The sequence below is a fragment of the Heterodontus francisci genome, chromosome 4, assembly GCF_036365525.1.
Source record: "Heterodontus francisci isolate sHetFra1 chromosome 4, sHetFra1.hap1, whole genome shotgun sequence".
Classification (NCBI taxonomy): domain Eukaryota; kingdom Metazoa; phylum Chordata; class Chondrichthyes; order Heterodontiformes; family Heterodontidae; genus Heterodontus; species Heterodontus francisci.
In genome coordinates, this window is record NC_090374.1 from 2,263,432 (window position 1) to 2,283,884 (window position 20,453).

Genomic DNA, 20,453 nt, shown 5'->3' on the forward strand with positions numbered 1-20,453 from the left:
ATATCTTCCTGTAACCTAAGACACTCCACCTCACTGTTAACCACTCGGCCAATCTTTGTGTCATCCGCGAACTTACTGATCCTACCCCCCCACATAGTCATCTATGTCGTTTATATAAATGACAAACAATAGGGGACCCAGCACAGATCCCTGTGGTACGCCACTGGACACTGGCTTCCAGTCACTAAAACAAAAAAAAGAACAAAGATAATTACAGCACAGGAACAGGCCCTTCGGCCCTCCAAGCCTGCGCCGATCCAGATCCTCTCTCTAAACATGTCGCCTATTTTCTAAGGTTCTGTAACAGCCGTCTGTCATCACTCTCTGTCTCCTACAGCTGAGCCAATTTTGAATCCACCTTATCAAGTTACACTGTATCCCATGTGCATTTGCTTTTTTGATAAGTCTCCCATGTGGGACCTTGTCAAAGGCTTTGCTGAAATCCATGTAAACTACATCAACTGCACTACCCTCATCTACACACCTGGTCACATGCTCAAAAAATTGAATCAAATTTGTTAGGCATGACCTCCCTTTGACAAAGCCATGCTGACTATTCCTAATCAAATTTTGCCTTTCCAAGTGGAGATAGATTCTCTCCTTCAGAATTTTCTCCAATGGTTTCCCTACCACTGATGTGAGACTCACTGGTCTGTAGTTCCCTGGCTTATCTCTACAACCTTTCTTAAATAGTGGGACCACATTAGCTGTTCTCCAGTCCTCTGGCACCTACCCTGTGGCCAAGGAGGAATTAAAAATTAGGGTCAGAGCCCCTGCAATCTCCACCCTCGCCTCCCACAGCATCCTGGGACACAAATTGTCCGGACCTGGAGATTTGTCCACTTTTGCGCCTTCCAAAACCTCCAATACCTTGTCACTCCCTATGACAATTTGCTCAAGAACCTCACAGTCTCTCTCTCTAAGTTCCATATCTACATCCTCATTCTCTTGGGTGAAGACAGATATGAAATATTCGTTCAACACCCTACAAATGCCCTCTGGCTCCACCCACAAATTTCCCCCTAATGGGTCCTACTCTTTCCCTGGTTATCCTCTTCCCGTTGATATACTTATAGAATATCTTGGGATTTTCCCTACTTTTACCAGCCAGAGCTTTCTCATATCCCCTCTTTGCTCTCCTAATTGCTTTCTTAAGCTCCATCCTACACTTTCTGTACTCCACTAATGCTTCCATTGATTTGCTCTCCTTGTATTTGCTAAAAGCCTCTCTCTTCTTTCTCATTGTACCCTGAATGTTTCTGGTCATCCATGATTCTCTGGGCTTGTTGCTCCTACCTAGTACCCTCAATTAAATCTCCCTTTAGCCTCTTCTGTTGTAAAGAAAACGACCTAAGCCTGTCCAATTTTTACTCATCGCTAGAATTCTCTATTCCTGCAACATCTTTGTAAATCTCCTCTGATCACGTCCTTCCTGTAATTCGGTGACCAGAATTGTATGCAGTACTCTCCCTGCAGCCTAACTAGTGTTTTATATGAATATAAAAGCAAAATGCTGCAGATGCTGGAAATCTGAAATAAAAACAGGAAATGCTGGCAATACTCAGGTCTGGTAGAATCTGTGGAGACAGAAGCAGAATTAATGTTTCAGGTCAGTGACCTTTCATCGTTTAGTGTTTTATATTGTTCTAGCATAACCTCCATTCTCTTGCATTCTGTGCCTCGGCCAGCAAATGTTGGGCGACAGTGGCTTAGTGGTAATGTCACTGAACTAGTAATTCAGAGACCCAGGCTAATGAACTGGTGACACTGGTTCAAATCCCACCACTGCAACTGGTGGAATTTATATTCAGTTAATTAAAAAAAAACACTGGAAGTGAAAGCTACCTTAAGTGACAGCTAGATGTTTTACGCTGCTACTGTGCAGTAGCAGCATTTATTTATTTAGAGATACAGCACTGAAACAGGCCCTTCGGCCCACCGAGTCTGTGCCGACCAACAGCCACCCATTTATACTAACCCTACAGTAATCCCATATTCCCTACCACCTACCTACACTAGGGGCAATTTACAATGGCCAATTTACCTATCACCTGCAAGTCTTCGGCTGTGGGAGGAAACCGGAGCACCCGGCAAAAACCCATGCGGTCACAGGGAGAACTTGTATGTGTGGGTTTCGCCACTAACAGGCCGCTGCCGTCAAGCCAAAAAGGCGTTCTGCCTATCATCGGTTGTGGTTTTTTAAAAAAAACAATTGGTTCACTAATTGTGGTTTAGGGAAGGAAATCCTCTGTCCTTACCTGGTCTGGTCTACATGTGGCTCCAGACCTTAGCAATGTGGTCTTAACTGCTGTCTGAAATAGCCTAGCAAGCCACTCAGTTGTCAAGGGCAATTAGGGATGGACAACAAATGCTGGCCTTGCCAGCAATGCCCACATCCCATGTAAGAATTTAAAAAAAAACGAAGTATCTTGGATGCCTTCTTAAATGTCTTATGCAAGAACACAAAAAATAGGAGCAAGAGTAAATCATATGGCCCATCGAGTCTCCTCCGCCATTTAAAATGATCATGGCTGATCTTAGGATTCAACTCCACTTTCCCGCCTGCTCGCCATACCCCTTGATTCCCTGAGAGACCAAAAATTTGTCAACCCCAGCTTTCAATGTACTTAACGATGGAGCATCCACAACCCTCTGGGGTAGAGAATTCTGAAGATTCACAACCCGTTGAGTGAAGGAATATCTCCTCATCTCAGCCCTAAATGATCGGCCCCTTATCTGAGACTGTGCCCCCGTGTTTTAGATTGCCCGAACAGTGGAAATAATCTCTGTGTCTACCCTATCCAGCCCCTTCAGAATCTTATGTTTCAAGGAGATCCCCTCTGATTCTTCTAAACTCAGGAGAATACAGGCCCAGTTTACTTAGTGTCTCATCTTGGGCCATATGATGGCCATAGCATACAAGGCTGCGGGCTAAGTGCTGGAAAATGGGATTAGAATAGATAGATGCTTGATGGCTGGCACAGACACGATGGGCCGAAGGGCCTGTTTCTGTGCTGTATAACTCTGACTCTGTGACAACTCCCTCCTCCCCAGGGACCAATCTAGTATATCTTCACTGCACTGCCTCCAGTACAAGTATATCCTTTCTTAAATGTGGAGACCAAAACTGCACACAGTGTTCCAGATGTGGTCTCACCAAAGCCCTGTACAATTGTAGCAATGCTTCCTTATTCCTGTACTCCAATCCTCTTGCAATAGAGGCCAACACGCCATTAACCTTCCTAATTGCTTGCTGTACATCAAAAAGCTCGAATAAATTTGTCAAACAGTATTTCCTTTTAGTAAAACCATGTTGACTTGTTCTAATCATACGATGGTTTTCTTTTGTTGATGGTGAAATAGTGCAAGTCAAAAGGTGACAACCAATTTAAGATTATCAATAGGGCTTGCAGTGTTGAATATTTGCACGTACTGGAAGCTACATATATTAATACACAGGGCTCTGTTTGCAGACAGAAACAACATGTGTACATATTGCGCCTGTTTCAGCTAAACAGCTGCCTGGTTTAAATTTCAAACAAAGATTTGACAAAATGTCTCTATTTTCAGCAATACTCAAGTTCTGTACTACCAAATGACTATTTGGGTATGAATTTCCTTAATTTCCTCACTTTTAAGCCCTTAGGTTACTGTCTGTTTTTGGTATGAAACTTGTCTCTCTTCACAGTGGAAGATACACATAATTATTGGTTCAATACCTCTGCCATTTCCTCATTTCCCATGATAGTTTCTCCTGTCTCTGCTTCCAAGGGGCCAATGTTTACTTTACTCTCTTCCTTTTGATATACCTGTAAAAGTCTGTTTGTTACTGGCTAGTTTACTCTCATAATTTTCCTTTATCTACTTTTTGGTGGCCCTTGGCTGGTTTCTAAAACTCCCTCAATGCTCAGACTTGCTACTTTTATTTTACAACGTCGTAAGCCTTTTCTTTTAATCTAATACTATTCACTTCCTGAGTGAATTACAGACACGATGGGCCGAAGGGCCTGTTTCTGTGCTGTATAACTATGACTCATCTCTTTCTCTACCTCTTTGAAAAGACCCTGCGAATCCAGAGTATGATAACCAAAACTGTGATGTCACTTTTCTCCTGGAAAGCCAACCGGACTAAATCTCCTGTGGCCATCCCCCTCTCTAACAAGTATACCGTTTTGGATATTGTTGGGGGGGATGCCCTATCGGGGGAAAACAACAGCAACAGTCAGAGCAGTGGCACCACAGCTGGCTGTGTTGTTCAGGGAGGGGCAAAGCGCAAAAGAGCAATAGTTATAGGGGGCTCTATAGTCAGGGGCACAGATAGGCGCTTCTGTGGATGTGAAAGAGACTCCAGGATGGTATGCTGCCTCCCTGGTGCCAGGGTCAAGGATGTCCCTGAACGGACGGGGGCATTCTGACGGGGGGAGGGTGAACAGCCAGAGGTTGTGGTACACATCGGTACCAATGACATAGGCAGGAAGAGTGATGAGGTCCTGCAGGGGGAGTTCAGGGAGTTGGGTAGAAAGTTTAAAAAAAACAGGACCTCCAGGGTTGTAATCTGGGGATTACTCCCTGTGCCACGTGCCAGTGAGGCTAGAAATAGGCAGATAGTACAGCTAAACACGTGGCTGAACAGCTGGTGCAGGAGGGAGGGTTTCCGATATCTGGATCATTGGGATCGCTTCAGGGACAGGTGGGACCTGGACAAGAAGGACGGGTTGCATCTAAACTGGAGGGGCACAAATATCCTGGCTGCGAGGTTTCCTGGCGTCACTCGGGAGGATTTAAACTAGTATGGCGGGGGTGAGAACCAGAGCAGTTGGACAGCAGGAGAAAGAAATGAGGGGGAACGAGTAAATAAGGCCAGTAAGACTAAGAGGAAGAGCAGGCAGGGAGATGTTGCTGAGCACAGCGGGACTGGTGGTCTGAAGTGCATTTGTTTCAATGCAAGAAGTAGAACAGGTCAGGCAGCTGAATTTAGAGCTTGGATTAGTACTTGGAACTATGAGGATCCTATTACAGAGACTTGGTTGAGGGAAGGACAGGATTGGCAGCTAAATGTTCCAGGATTAGAAGCTTCAGGCGGGATAGAGGGGGATGTAAAAGGGGTGGGGGAGTTGCATTATTGGTTAAGTAGAATATCACAGCTGTACTGCGGGAGGACACCTCGGAGGGGTCATGCAGCGAGGCAATATGGGTGGAGCTCAGGAATAGGAAGGGTGCAGTCACGATGTTTGGCGTTTACTACAGGCCTCCCAACAGCCAGCGGGAGGTAGAGGAGCAGATATGCAGACAGATTTTGGAAAGATGTAAAAGTAACAGGGTTGTAGTGGTGGGTGATTTTAACTTCCCCAATATTGACTGGGACTCACTTAGTGCTCGGGGCTTGGATGGGGCAGAATTTATAAGGAGCATCCAGGAGAGCTGCTTGAAACAGTATGTAGATAGTCCAACTAGGGATGGGGCCGTACTGGACCTGGTATTGGGGAATGGGCCCGGCCAGGTGGTCGAAGTTTCAGTAGGGGAGCATTTTGGGAACAGTGACCATAATTCCATAAGTTTTAAGGTACTTGTGGATAAGGATAAGAGTAGTCCTCGGGTGAAGTTGCTAAATTGGGGGAAGGCTAATTATAACAATATTAGGCAGGAACTGAAGAATTTAGATTGGGGGCAGCTGTTTGAGGGTAGATCAACATCTGACACGTGGGAGTCTTTCAAACGTCAGCTGATTAGAATCCAGGACCAGCATGTTCCTGTGAGGAAGAAGGATAAGTTTGGCAAGTTTCGGGAACCTTGGATAACGAGGCATATTGTGAGCCTAGTCCAAAAGGAAAAGGAAGCATTCGTAAGGGTTAGAAGGCTGGGAACGGACAAAGCTCTTGAGGAATATAAAGACAGTAGGAAGGAACTTAAGCAAAGTCATTGGCAAACAGGATTAAGGAGAATCCCAAGGCTTTTTATACGTACTTAAAGAGCAAGAGGGTAACCAGGGAAAGGGTTAGCCCACTCAAGGACAGAGGAGGGAATCTATGTGTGGAGCCAGAGGAAATGGGCGATGTACTAAATGAGTACTTTGCATCAGTATTCACCAAAGAGAAGGACTTGGTGGATGATGAGTCTAGGGAAGGGAGTGCAGATAGTCTGGGTAGCAAGGATAATCCAGGAAATTATAGGCTGGTGAGCCTTACGTCAGTGGTCGGGATATTATTAGAGACGATTCTTCGGGACTGGATTTACTCTCATTTGGAAACAAACAAACTTATTAGCGAGAGGCAGCATGGTTTTGTGAAGGGGAGGTCGTGTCTCACTAATTTGATTGAGTTTTTTGAGGAAGTGACAAAGATGATTGATGAAGGAAGGGCAGTGGATGTTATCTATATGGACTTCAGTAAAGTCTTTGACAAGGTCCCTCATGGCAGACTGGTACAAAAGGTGAAGTCATACGGGATCAGAGGTGAGCTGGCAAGATGGATACAGAACTGGCTCTGTCATAGAAGACAGAGGGTAGCAGTGGAAGGGTGCTTTTCTGAATGGAGGGATGTGACTAGTGGTGTTCCGCAGGGATCAATGCTGGGACCTTTGCTGTTTGTAGTATATATAAATGATTTGGAGGAAAATGTAGCTGGTCTGATTAGTAAGTTTGCGGACGACACAAAGGCTGGTGGAGTTGCGGATAGTGATGAGGATTGTCCGAGGATACAGCAGGATATAGATCGGTTGGAGACTTGGGTGGGGAAATAGCAGATGGAGTTTAATCCGGACAAATGTGAGGTTATGCATTTTGAAAGATCTAATGCAGGTGGGAAGTATACAGTAAATGGCAGAACCCTTAGGAGTATTGACAGACAGAGAGATCTGGGTGTACAGGTCCACAGGTCACTGAAAGTGGCAACGCAGGTGGATAAGGAAGTCAAGAAGGCATGCGGCATGCTTGCCTTCATCGGTCGGGGCACAGAGTATAAAAATTGGCAAGCCATGCTGCAGCTGTACAGAACCTTAGTTAGGCCACACTTAGAATATTGCGTGCAATTCTGGTCGCCACACTACCAGAAGGACGTGGAGGCTTTGAAGAGGGTACAGAAGAGGTTTACCAGGATGTTGCCTGGTCTGGAGGGCATTAGCTATGAGGAGAGGTTGAATAAACTCGGATTGTTTTCACTGGAACGACGGAGGTGGAGGGTGACATGATAGAGGTTTACAAAGTTATGAGCGGCATGGACAGAGTGGATAGTCAGAAGCTTTTTCCCAGGGTGGAAGAGTTAGTTACTAGGGGTCTTAGGTTTAAGGTGAGAGGGGCACAGTTTAGAGGGGATGTGCGAGGCAAGTTCTTTACACAGAGCGCGGTGAGTGCCTGGGACTTGCTGCCGGGGGAGGTGGTGGAAGCAGGTACGATAGCGACGTTTAAGAGGCATCTTGACAAATTCATGAATAGGATGGGAATAGAGGGATACGGTCCCCAGAAGTGCAGAAGGTTTTAGTTTAGGCAGGCATCAAGATCGGCGCAGACTTGGAAGGCCGAATGGCCTGTTCCTGTGCTCTACTGTTCTTCGTTCTTGGAGTTTCCACTGCTCTCTGGGGTAGAGAATTCCAAAGATTCACAACCCTCTCAGTAAAGAAATTTCTCCTCATCTCTGTCCTAACTGGCTTCCCCCTTATTTTGAAATTGTGTCCCCTGGTTCTAGTCTCCGCAACCTGGGGAAACATCTTAGCTGCATCTACCATATCTATCCCTTTGAGTATTTTATAGGTTTCAATGAGATCACCTCTCATTCTTTGAAACTCTAGAGAAACTCCCGGGAACACGGCTGGTGCACCTTCGTTGCATTCCCTCTATGGCAATAATTTCCTTCCTAAGGTAAGGGGACCAAAACTGCACAGAGTACTCCAGGTGTGGTGTAACCAAGGTTCTATACTATTGAAGCACATCTTCACTACTCCTGTACTCAAATCCTCTTGCGATAAAGGCTAACATGTCATTAGCCTTAATTGCTTATTACACCTGCATGTTAGCTTTCAGTGACTTATTAACAAGGACATCCTTTAATTTCAGTAGAAGTAGAATTGTAGTAAAATTTAAGGTAATTCTGTTCATTCTTTTTAGAGAGCTGAAGGATAACCTTGGCAGTGATGACCCGGAGGGTGATATTCCAGTCCTCCTGCAGGCTGTTCTGGCTAGAAACCCCAATGTCTTCAGGGAAAAAAGCATGCAGAATCGATATGGGGTACAGAGTGGTGAGTAATAACATACAATAAACCCTGGATCAGCTACTGATTTGCAGAAACTGGCAAAGTCTTTTCTACTGTATGGAGTTTTTACCAGGGATTTAGGATTGATTGCTTATAAGGCTTATATTGCCTGAATAATTCAAAATCTTTATATAGCATTCCAAGGTTCCTGCTCATGTTTTGGGGATCAAATTGCACAATTGTGTATGCTTTACCATGAAACTATAAACCAGTGGCTTTGCTCATTAAACATTGAAATTATTAATTTCTTCAGACATGTGTGGTTCTCTTTCACCTTCACTGAGTTTAGCAGCCATGAGGGCTCTGCTGATGCTGCTCCAGTTTGCTGCTTCTGTTAGGGATCTGCGAACAACGAGGGGGTGACTTGGCTGTCGTTTTTTAACCCTGTGTAAGGAATTGCTTGCATTTGGCAGATTATGCTCCTGGAGTTGGGAAATTACTGTGGATATGAAACTCTGCTCAAGTGTGTGCAGTTTTGAAACAAATTATATTAAATGCAGTACAATTATACTGGAGCTCTGATCAGGTCAACTCTTCCCTTTCAAGGAAAAAATGATTTTGTGAAGGGTGAGACTATGTAGCGAACTGTCATTTTTATAGTTTAAAAGAATCACTATCTAAAGAATTATCTCGACGATTTAATTTTAAATTTTGAATCACGTTTAACCCTGTCTGCCCTTTCAGATTGGCATAAAAGATTTCATGGCAAGAGGAGGGGTGTTTTTGCTGTGCTTTTATTTATTTTTTATTTATTTAGAGGTACAGCACTGAAACAGGCCATTCGGCCCACCGAGTCTGTGCTGACCAACAACCACCCATTTATACTCATCTTACATTAAATCTCATATTCCCTACCACATCCCCACTGTTCTCCTGTCACCGACCTAGACTAGGGGTAATTTGCAATGGCCAATTTACCGATCAACTTGCAAGTCTTTGGCTGTGGGAGGAAACCGGAGCACCCGGCGGAAACCCATGCGGTCGCAGGGAGAACTTGCAAACTCCGCACAGGCAGTACCCAGAACTGAACCCGGGTCGTTGGAGCTGTGAGGCTGCAGTGCTAACCACTGCGCCACTGTGCTGCCCTTACTTCTTGCCAGTATTTATCCCTCAACCAACACCATTAAAATAAATTATCTGCTTATCTATCTCGCTGCTGTTTGTGGAATCTTATGTGCAAATTGGCTGCCAAGCTCTTTGGGCCATCTTGGGGTTATAAAAGGTGCTTCACTGTATGAATGTGTTGTGTTTCAGGTATCATGCAGCAACAGATCATCCAACACCAACAGTACAAACTCCCCCAGAATTCCACCTTTCAACAGTCCACAATATCGCACAGTCCTTCCAGGTAACGTGCAACATATCACATTGGTAGAATGTACAAGGTGTTGGTGAGACCACACCGAGAGTACTGCATAGAGTTTTAGCCACCTTATTTAAGTAGGGATATGTTTGCATTGGAGGCAGTTCAGAGAAGATTCACTAGTTTGATTCCTGGAATGAAGGGGTTGCCTTCGGAAAGGTTGAGCAGGTTGGACCTATACTCATTGGAGTTCAGAAGGATGAGAAGTGGTCTTATTGAAGTATATCGGATTCTTTGCGAGCTTGACAAGGTAGAGGCTGAGAGAAATAAAAACAAGAAATGCTGGAAATACTCAGCAGGTCTGGCAGCATCTGTGGAGAGAGAAGCAGAGTTAACGTTTCAAGTCAGTGAGCCTTCATCAGAACTGGCAAAGGTTAGAAATGTAATAGGTTTTAAGCAAGTGAAGTGGGGGTGGGGCAAGAGATAACAGAAGGCAAGGTGTTGACAGGACAGGGTCACAGAGAATAACTGACCAGAAGGTCATGGAGAAAAGGCAAACGGTATGTTAATGGTATGTTGAAAGCCAAAGCATTAGTACAGAGAGGGTGTTAATGGACAAAAAAATGAACAGCCCTGGCCCAAAGCACAAACATGAAAAAAAGAATGGACAGGCACATGGTAAGAAAAATGAATGATGAAACCATACTATGATGAAAGGCCACTGACCTGAACTGTTAACTCTGCTTCTCTCTCCACAGATGCTGCCAAATCTGTCATATCTCTGCCATTCTTTTGTTTTAAACAATGACTTCAATGTTCTTTTCTATCTTGTTTATTCAGCTTCCACATGCATAATTATGCAAAACCTGTTTAAGATTCTCATCCTTTTCAAATTCCTCCATGGCTTCACCCCTCCCAATCTCTATACTCCTCTCACCTCACAGCCCTCCAAAATATCTGCACTCCTCTAATTCTGGCCTCAAGCGTCCCTGGTTTTAATTGCTCCACCATTGGCGGATGTGCCTTGAGCTTCCTAGCCCCTAACCTCTGGAATTCCCTCCCTATGTCTCTCTGCCTTTCTACCCCGCCTTCCTCCTTTAAGGCATTCCTTAAAACCGTTCCTTGAAACCTACATCTTTGACCAGTCATTTGGTTACCTGCCCTAATTTCTGCATATGTGGCTCGGTGTCTTGTTTTATACTGCCCCTGTGAAACGTCTTGGGATGTTTTATTACATTAAAGGCACACTAAATGCAATTTAGTGATGGTGTTCCGTATAAAACTTCGGATATGTCATTGAAGGAAAAGTCAACTTGGAATAATGCACTTCAGAGACTTATCAGGCACTCGCAGCGCACCACCGTAAACATGATTTTGTTCTAGTTTTCGTCAGTCTATGCAAAATGGACAAAGTTCAGTAGTTTTCTGATCTATTCTGCATTTTCAATTGTTCACTTATTGCAGTTAGTTTTCATAGTAGCTGTGGCTAAAATTTCATACACTTGGAATTTTTTTTGCTTCAATTTTGAGACACCAGTACCGTTAACTAGCTGGTACGTGTAGCTGCACTATCTTCAGAGCCCACTCAAATCTACAGCTGCTCCTGAGCTCTGATTCACTTCAGATTTCTGTAAAGGTTCTAGTGACAAGTGACAATTGTATCAGCGTCTTCAGCCATGCACAGATTTCATTTACAGCTTCTGTACAGCTGGCTAGTAGTTAAGGACTCTGCTTTAATTAGGACCTCCCAGTAACACAATTTTCACAAGCCCAAGTTGACAGCCAAAGAATCTACCTCAATTTGAGGTCCCCTCAGTTGCATGTTTTTCACCACACAAGCCTCATTTGTAGAAATGGTTCTTGTACAGTTAATATGCCTCAACAGTATCAGTTACTTGGTGCCCAAAGCTTAGTAGGTTGTACCACAGGTGTAACAAAAGCATGCAATCTTCTCAGAAGAAGAAAAAAATGTTCTTGAGAAGCGCGACAGGTTGGGGAAACTGCTTAACAGTGTTCTGCACCAGAGCCCCACTCGGTTACTATCCTGCAGCCTCCTTATTCAAACAAGAATCCCATTTGACATGTGACTGGAATTATTCTATTCAACCTGGCGCACGGGTCATAAAAAAGGATTGGTTGCAGCAGTCTCTGTTGCAAAATCTCCATGAACTTTTACTCCAGATTTGAGTTTTATTTTGGGCAAGCCAGTGTCCCAAGTACTTAAGGTTATGGCTTAGCATAATTTTAAGGTCCTGATACTTGAGTGCTACTTTGGATTTCATTTTAGCAGAGCTAGTGAACTTTATTCTTTGCTGTTAATTTCACTTTATCTTGTTTGTTGTGCGGATAGGATAATTTTTGCCAAGAGTGCTTATGCTTCATGGAACTGAAATTCCAACCACCACCTATTCTACCAAAAGGAGTATTGCTTTGTTGAGGTGGACTGAGGTTTCTGAACAAAGCATTTGATCCCAACAGCTTTCGATGGGAATTTTATATAGGGAAGCCTAGATTCATGAACTGTGTAGTATTTAGTGTAACTCCCAGTGGGTATGAAACCCAGATTAAGCTCAGTGTTCTGTGACTACTTAATGGCTCAGTAAACAACCTGTTGGCCTCAGTCCTCTCGGGAGGAAGTAACAAATAGATTTCCCTACACATTGACTTTATTTGAATGCTTGAGGAAAAAGAGCTTCAGTGCTCCAACCTGGCCAGAATGTTTACATCTTTGAAGCTTTGATTTTGGTATAATCCTGTTGAATGTGAAGGTTTAAATGAGAATGTTTGTCACAACTATGGCCACATTCTTCACAAAGTTTTCATGCAGCTTTACCTTCATCACTCTCTGACCCTGTGTAGCTCAGGTAAAGGGGGAAAAAAGCTGGAAATCACAAATTCTAAAACGACATCTTTCCCCCAGGAACAAGGGAGTAGAAAAGACAACCCAGTCGATGGTTAAACTTCCCTAAAGGGACACTACCCCAAGGTCTCATACCCTGGTAAATTATGACTAATGCATGTGTATGGACATTGAACTTCATTCCAATGCAGTGAGTAAGATTTATCAGACCATGGACAAAAGCACAATTCTCACTATGCTCAGTGGTGATGGCAAAATGATGAGATGTTTTTAGCTTCAAAGCTGTGGTATAATCTGGATATGTTTTTATGTCTAGCATGAGACAAAATGGAAGCTGTCCCTTTTATGTGAAGACAAGTCCAATAATTAGTTTGGTAAGGGGATGGGGACCTGAGGGTAGACTCATTTGAGACAAAATCAGAAATGACAATTGAAGGCAGAAAATTAATGGATGAATCTGGAAGGCAGAGGAAACAAAGGCTGGGAAATGAAAAAAAAAGTTTGGCAAAGCTCAAGATATCTACTTCAATGCAAGGAGTATAGCAAATAAAGCAGATGGGCTGAGGGCACAGATGGACACTTGGCAGTATGATATCATAGCTATGACAGAAACATTGCTTCAGGAGGGACAGGAATGGCAGCTGGTTCCTGATTACACGGTTTTCAGACGAGATAGGAAGGGGGATAAGAAAGGAGGGGGATTGATCATTTTGGTCAAATAAACTATTACAGCTGTGAGAAGGGATGATATGTTGGAAGGTTCATCTAATGAGGCCATATGGCTCGAGCTAAGGAACAAAAAAGGGGCAATCACACTGCTGGGAGTGTACTATAGGCTACAGTCAGAGGGAGATCGATTATGTAGGCAAATCTCTGAGAAGTACAAAAACAGTAGGGCAGTAATAAGTGGACTTTAACTACCCCAATATTAACTGGAATAGTTTTAGTGTGAAAGGAATTGAGGGAGCAGAATTCTTGAGGTGCATTTAGGCGAACATTTTTGGCCAGTACATAAGAAGGCTAACAAGAGAGAGCACAGTTTTAGACTGTTTTAAGAAATGAAGATGGGCAGGTGGAAGGAGTGGCAGTGGGAGAGCTGTCCCTAATTGTTAGTTTTAATAATGGAATATTATAATATTATGGAAAAGGACAAGGATAGAACAGGAGTTAGAGTTCTCAATTGGTGCAACATCAATTTTATGAAGCTGAGGAATGATTTCGCAAAAGTGGACTGAAAACAGTTACTTGAAGGTAAATCAGTGTTAGAGCAGTGGGAGGCATTCAAAGGGGACGTCAAGGGGTTCAGAGTAAATATGTTGCCACAAAGAAAAAGGGTGGGACAGCCAAATCCACAGCCCCATGGATGTCAAGGAGCTTACAGGGTAAGATAAGACAGAAAAGGAAAGCTCATAGAGTCATGGAGAGATACAGCACTGAAACAGGCCCTTCGGCCCAACGGGTCTGTGCTGACCATCAGCCACCCCTTTATACTAATCCTACATTAATCCCATGTTCCCTACCACATCCCCACCTTCACTCAATTCTCTACCACCGACCTAGACTAGGGGCAGTTTACAATGGCCAATTTACCTATGAACCTGCAAGTCTTTGGCTGTGGGAGGAAACCGGAGCACCCGGTGGAAACCCACACGGTCACAGGGAGAACTTGCAAACTCCGCACAGGCAGTACCCAGAACTGAACCCGGGTCGCTGGAGCTGTGAGGCTGCGGTGCTAACCACGGCGCCATTGTGCCGCCCATGTCGGATGCCGAGCACTCAATACAACAGATAGTCGAAAGTAGTATAGAAAGTGGAGGGGTGAAATCAAAAAGGAAATTAGGAAAACAAAGAGAGGTCATGAAAGAATATTGGCAAGCAAAATCAAGGTGAACCCAAAGATATTTTATCATTACGTTATTTTTATCAATACAATAAGAGTAAGAGGATAACTTGGGAAAGAGTAGGGCCCATAGAAGACCAAAAAGGTAACCTATGTGTAGGGGCGTGAGATGTTGGTAGAGTTCTTAACCAATACTTTGCGCCTGTCTTTACAAAAGAACGGGATGATGCAGATATTGTCGTCAAGGAAGAGGGCTATGAAGAGGATAAACCTAGGAAGAGGGGTAGTATTATTGGGATTAGTATCCTGGAAAGTTGATAAATCAGCAGGACCGGATTAAATGTACCCAAGGCTGTTCAAGAGGAGAAATAGTGGAGGGTCTGACTATAATTTTCCAGTCCGCCCTGTATACAGGTGTGGTGCTGGAGGATTGGAGGACTGCTAACATTGTACCTTTGTTTAAAAAGGGAACGAGGGATCGACTGAATAATTACAGGCCAGACAATCTAACCTCAAAAGTTATTGGAATCTATTCCAAGCCGCAGGATAAACTCTCACTTAGGCACAGATTAATCAAGGGTAATCAGCCTGGATTTGTTAAGGGAAGATCTTGTTTAACCAACTTGATGGACTTTTTTGAAGAAGTAATAAGGAAGATAGATGACGGTAGTGCAGGTGATATGGTCTACGTGGATTTTAGCAAGGCTTTTGACAAGGTCCCACGTGGTAAACTGGTTTAAAAAAAAATCCCATGGGATCCAGGGAAATGCAGCAAGGTGGATACAAAATTGGCTCAGTGGCAGGAAACAAAGGGTAATTGTTGTGTTTTTGCGACTGGAGGGTTGTTTCCAGTGGTGGTCCGCAGGGCTCAGTACTGGGTTCCCTGCTTTTTGTGGTACATATTAACAATTTGGATGTAAATGTAGGGGGCATGATAAAGAAGTTTGCAGATGACACAAAGATTGGTCGTATGGGAGATAGCAAGGAGGATAGCTGTAGGCTGCAGGAAGATATAGATGGTCAGGTCAGATGGGCAGAAAAAGTGGCAAATGGAATTCAACTTGGAGAAGTGAGGTGATGCATTTGGGGAGGTCAGGCAAAGGAATGGGAAAATACTGAGAGGTGCAGAGGAAGTAAAGGATTTGGAGTGAATATCCACAGATCCCTGAAGGTAGCAGGACAGGTCAATAAGGTGGTTAAGCTATAGAATACAAGAGCAGAGAGGTTATGCTGGAACTAGATAAATCATTAATTAGGCCGCAACTTGAGTACTGTGTGCAGTTCTGGTTACCTCATTACAGAAAGGATGTAATTGCACTAGAGAGGGTACAGAGGAGATTTACGAGGATGTTGCCAAGACTGGAAAAATGCAGCTATGAGGAAAGATCAGATAGGCTGGAGTTGTTCTTCTTGGAACAGGGAAGGCTGAAGGGAGATTTGATTAAAATTAGAATTAGAACATTACAGCGCAGTACAGGCCCTTCGGCCCTCGATGTTGCGCCGACCTGTGAAACCATCTGACCTACACTATTCCATTTTCATCCAAATGTCTATCCAATGACCACTTAAATGCCCTTAAAGTTGGCGAGTCTACTACTGTTGCAGGCAGGGCGTTCCACGCCCCTACTACTCTCTGAGTAAAGAAACGACCTCTGACATCTGTCCTATATCTATCACCCCTCAACTTAAAGCTATGTCCCCTCGTGTTTGCCATCACCATCCGAGGAAAAAGACTCTCACTATCCACCCTATCTAACCCTCTGATTATCTTATATGTCTCTATTAAGCCACCTCTCCTCCTCCTTCTCTCCAACGAAAACAACCTCAAGTCCCTCAGCCTTTCCTCGTAAGACCTTCCCTTCATACCAGGCAACATCCTAGTAAATCTCCTCTGCACCCTTTCCAAAGCTTCCACATCCTTCCTATAATGCGGTGACCAGAACTGCACGCAATACTCCAGGTGCGGCCTCACCAGAGTTTTGTGCAGCTGCAGCATGACCTCGTGGCTCCGAAACTCGATCCCCCTACTAATAAAAGCTAACACACCATATGCCTTCTTAACAGCCCTATTAACCTGGGTAGCAACTTTCAGGGATTTATGTACCTGGACACCAAGATCTCTCTGTTCATCTACACTACGAAGAATCTTCCCATTAGCCCAGTACTCTGCATTCCTGTTACTCCTTCCAAAGTGAATCACCTCACACTTTTCCGCATTAAACTCCATTTGCCATCTCTCAGCCCAGCTCTGCAGCCTATCTATGTCCCTCTGTACCCTACAACATCCTTCGGCACTATCCACAACTCCACCGAGTTTACTAACCCACCCTTCTACAGCCTCTTCCAGGTCATTTATAAAAATGACAAACAGCAGTGGCCCCAAAACAGATCCTTGCGGTACACCACTAGTAACTAAACTCCAGGATGAACATTTGCCATCAACCACCACCCTCTGTCTTCTTTCAGCTAGGCAATTTCTGATCCAAAGCTCTAAATCACCTTCAACCCCATACTTCCGTATTTTCTGCAATAGCCTACCGTGGGGAACCTTATCAAACGCCTTACTGAAATCCATATGGACCACGTCCACTGCTTTACCCTCATCCACCTGTTTGGTCACCTTCTCAAAAAACTCAATAAGGTTTGTGAGGCACGACCTACTCTTCACAAAACCGTGCTGACTATCGCTAATGAACTTATTCTTTTCAAGATGATTATAAATCCTATCTCTTATAACCTTTTCCAACATTTTACCCACAACCGAAGTAAGGCTCTCAGGTCTATAATTACCAGGGCTGTCCCTACTCCCCTTCTTGAACAAGGGGACAACATTTGCTATCCTCCAGTCTTCTGGCACTATTCCTGTCAACAATGACGACATAAAGATCAAGGACAAAGGCTCTGCAATCTCCTCCCTGGCTTCCCAGAGAATCCTAGGATAAATCCCATCTGGCCCAGGGGACTTATCTATTTTCACACTTTCCAAAATTGCTAACACCTCCTCCTTGTGAACCTCAATCCCATCTAGCCTAGTGGTCTGAATCTCAGTATTCTCTTCGACAACATTTTCTTTCTCTACTGTAAATACTGACGAAAAATATTCATTTAACGCTTCCCCTATCTCCTCTGATTCCACACACAACTTCCCACTACTATCCTTGATTGGCCCTAATCTAACTCTAGTCATTCTTTTATTCCTGATATACCTATAGAAAGCCTTAGGGTTTTCCCTGATCCTATCCGCCAATGACTTCTCGTGTCCTCTCCTCGCTCTTCTTAGCTCTCCCTTTAGATCCTTCCTGGCTAGCTTGTAACTCTCAAGCGCCCTAACTGAGCCTTCACGTCTCATCCTAACATAAGCCGCCTTCTTCCTCTTGACAAGCGCTTCAACTTCTTTAGTAAACCACGGCTCCCTCGCTCGACAACTTCCTCCCTGCCTGACAGGTACATACTTATCAAGGACACGCAGTATCTGCTCCTTGAATAAGCTCCACATTTCGATTGTTCCCATCCCCTGCAGTTTCCTTCCCCATCCTACGCATCCTAAATCTTGCCTAATCGCATCATAATTTCCCCAGCTATAATTCTTGTCCTGCGGTATATACCTGTCCCTGCCCATCGCTAAGGTAAACCTAACCGAATTGTGATGACATATCACCAAAGTGCTCACCTACATCTAAATCTAACACCTGGCCGGGTTCATTACCCAGTACCAAATCCAATGTGGCATCGCCCCTGGTTGGCCTGTCTACATACTGTCAGAAAACCCTCCTGCACACACTGGACAAAAACTGACCCATCTAAAGTACTCGAACTATAGTATTTCCAGTCGATATTTGGAAAGTTAAAGTCCCCCATAACAACTACCCTGTTACACTCGCTCCTGTCGAGAATCATCTTTGCTATCCTTTCCTCTACATCTCTGGAACTATTCGGGGGTCTATAGAAAACTCCCAACAGGGTGACCTCTCCTCTCCTGTTTCTAACCTCGGCCCATACTACCTCAGTAGACGAGTCCTCAAACGTCCTTTCTGCCGCTGTAATACTCTCCTTGATTAACAATGCCACATTGAGATGTATAAAATTGTGAGGGGCCTGGATAGAGTGGATGTGAAGGACTTATTTACCTTAACAGAGAGGTCAGTGACTAGGGAGCATAGATTTGAAGTGATTGGTAGCAAGAGTAGAGGGGAGGAAGCATTTTTTCATGCAGAGGGTGGTGGGGGTCTGGAACTCACTACCTGAAAGGGTGGTAGAGGCAGAAACTGTCAACTCATTTACAAGGTGTCTGGATATGCACCTCAAGTGCCGTAAGCTGCAGGGTTACAGACCAAAGGCTGCAAGGTGGGATTAAGCTGTGCGGCTTGTTATTTGGCTGCACAGATGCGGTGGGCCAAGTCGCCTCTTTCTGTACCTGAAACTTTCTATGATTCCATGATTCTGTGGTCGCAATAGTTCTCAGTTTAGGAAAGCAAACCTGCATATGATTATTTATCACACAACTGCATTGTGTGAATGAACTGCATAAATATGGTAACTTGGTTAAAAATTGTTTCCTATTTGTTTACAGTCGATTTGTACCACCTCAGTCAAGTTCTACCAACAGATACATGACTCAGCAGAATAGTCCTGTACCCAGTCCATATGCTCCGCAGAGTCCTCCAGGTTACATGCAATATCCACAGCATCCTCCAAGCTACACACAGCATCAGCAGATACAGCAAGGTAAGAATTAAGATAATTTTACGCATGTGCAAGTGTTGAATCTTTGCTCGCAATCATTTGCCTACTTGTTTTGCAGACTGTGGTTAGAGTCTTAGGGCTGCTTGCCTGCCCAAATTTGCTAGCTGAACATGTGAAGGATTGTTAATTCTTGACCAGGTTTCTAGGTGGGGTTGGATATGCTTATTCATAGTTGTTTGATTTTCGGATAGAGTAATATGGTATATCCTGTGACTACATCAACTTCAGAAATCGTGGAGGTGCCAGGTAGGAGGTGCTCCACTATAGATAAGGCCCCACACCACCACCACCATCATTCTCTCTTTTCCCCCCCCCACCACCACCCGCCCCCCCCCACCCCTTCAAACCACCACTCCACCGCCACTGAGATAGATTGAGGCCTCATTTTTGTGAGATTCATTTACAGAAATCAAAAAATGTTTCTTGATACCAGAATTTATTGAGTGAATTTTTTGGGGCAGAGGTTGGGGGTTCATAATTCATGCTCGTAGTTCTGAATACTTGTTTTTCTGTCCTTAGAGTTGCACGGTTCCCCTCTGGTATCAGGTCCTACGTATTCTGGGAGTCCTCAGAGACCTGTGCAACCCTGTCTGATAGTCCAGACTCAGCCTTCTCCTCAGCAGCAACAGTCAACCTCCACACTAGGTAAAGAATGCACCATTTCAGCTGTCCTGCACATTACAGCAGGGCATGAAATAAGTGGAGATGTGTGGCAAATGCTTGTGCAATATGCAGAATTAGTATTACACAGTTTTGAAAAAAAGCAAGTAAAACGAGCCATTCATACTAGCAAGTTGAAACTCTTGGTATAATTCTGCAGTGCTGCTTCGTTTAAAAAGGGGCAGAAATTCCAATGGGTAAGGCGTTCCTTTCATTACATTAATTGCTCTGTTTAATTACTGTCAACATTTGGCAGCAGGGAATTTCTTTCGGATGGCTTCTTCCTCTGATCAGAGATGTCTGTGATCTCTTATTTCGGTAACCTGTGTTTTTAAAAAAAAAAATAACTTTTTTCCATACTGTTTGGTATAGTATCACTTGGCACTAATACAAGTAGCAAAAATGCTCTGAAGCCAGTAACAGTGTGATGTGCTGCTTAATTAATCACTGGTGAGAGATCTATGTCCAGCAGTACTTTACCTCAGTGTTGCACAGCTCAAAGTGTTCTTTCAGTCACAGTACAAATTGGGAAGTATCAAATCTAGAATTGTCTGAATTCTACCTTGCAGTTCAAGTGGACATAACAAAAGTTCATAAACACATGATTGCTAGGATAAGGGGTCGATCATTCAGGGCTGAGATGAGAAGAAATTACTACACTCAAAGAGTTGTTAATCTTTGGAATTCTCTATTCCAGAGGGTTGTGGATGCTCCATCGTTGAATATATTTAAGGCTGGAATAGATAGATTTTTGATCTTGCAAGGAATGAAGGGATATGGGGAGTGGGCAGGAAAGTGGAATT

General features: G+C 44.0%; 1 protein-coding gene across 1 annotated transcript in view; it reads left to right on the forward strand.

Moving 5' to 3' along the window:
- The window catches only part of LOC137368865 (nipped-B-like protein), a 693,066-nt gene that overhangs the window by 157,973 nt on the left and 514,640 nt on the right, over positions 1-20,453 (forward strand). The window contains exons 4-6 of the mRNA XM_068029073.1: positions 8,099-8,229; positions 9,499-9,592; positions 18,818-18,972. Of these exons, the coding sequence (XP_067885174.1) occupies positions 8,099-8,229; positions 9,499-9,592; positions 18,818-18,972 (380 nt within the window). The remainder of the gene's footprint in view (positions 1-8,098; positions 8,230-9,498; positions 9,593-18,817; positions 18,973-20,453) is intronic.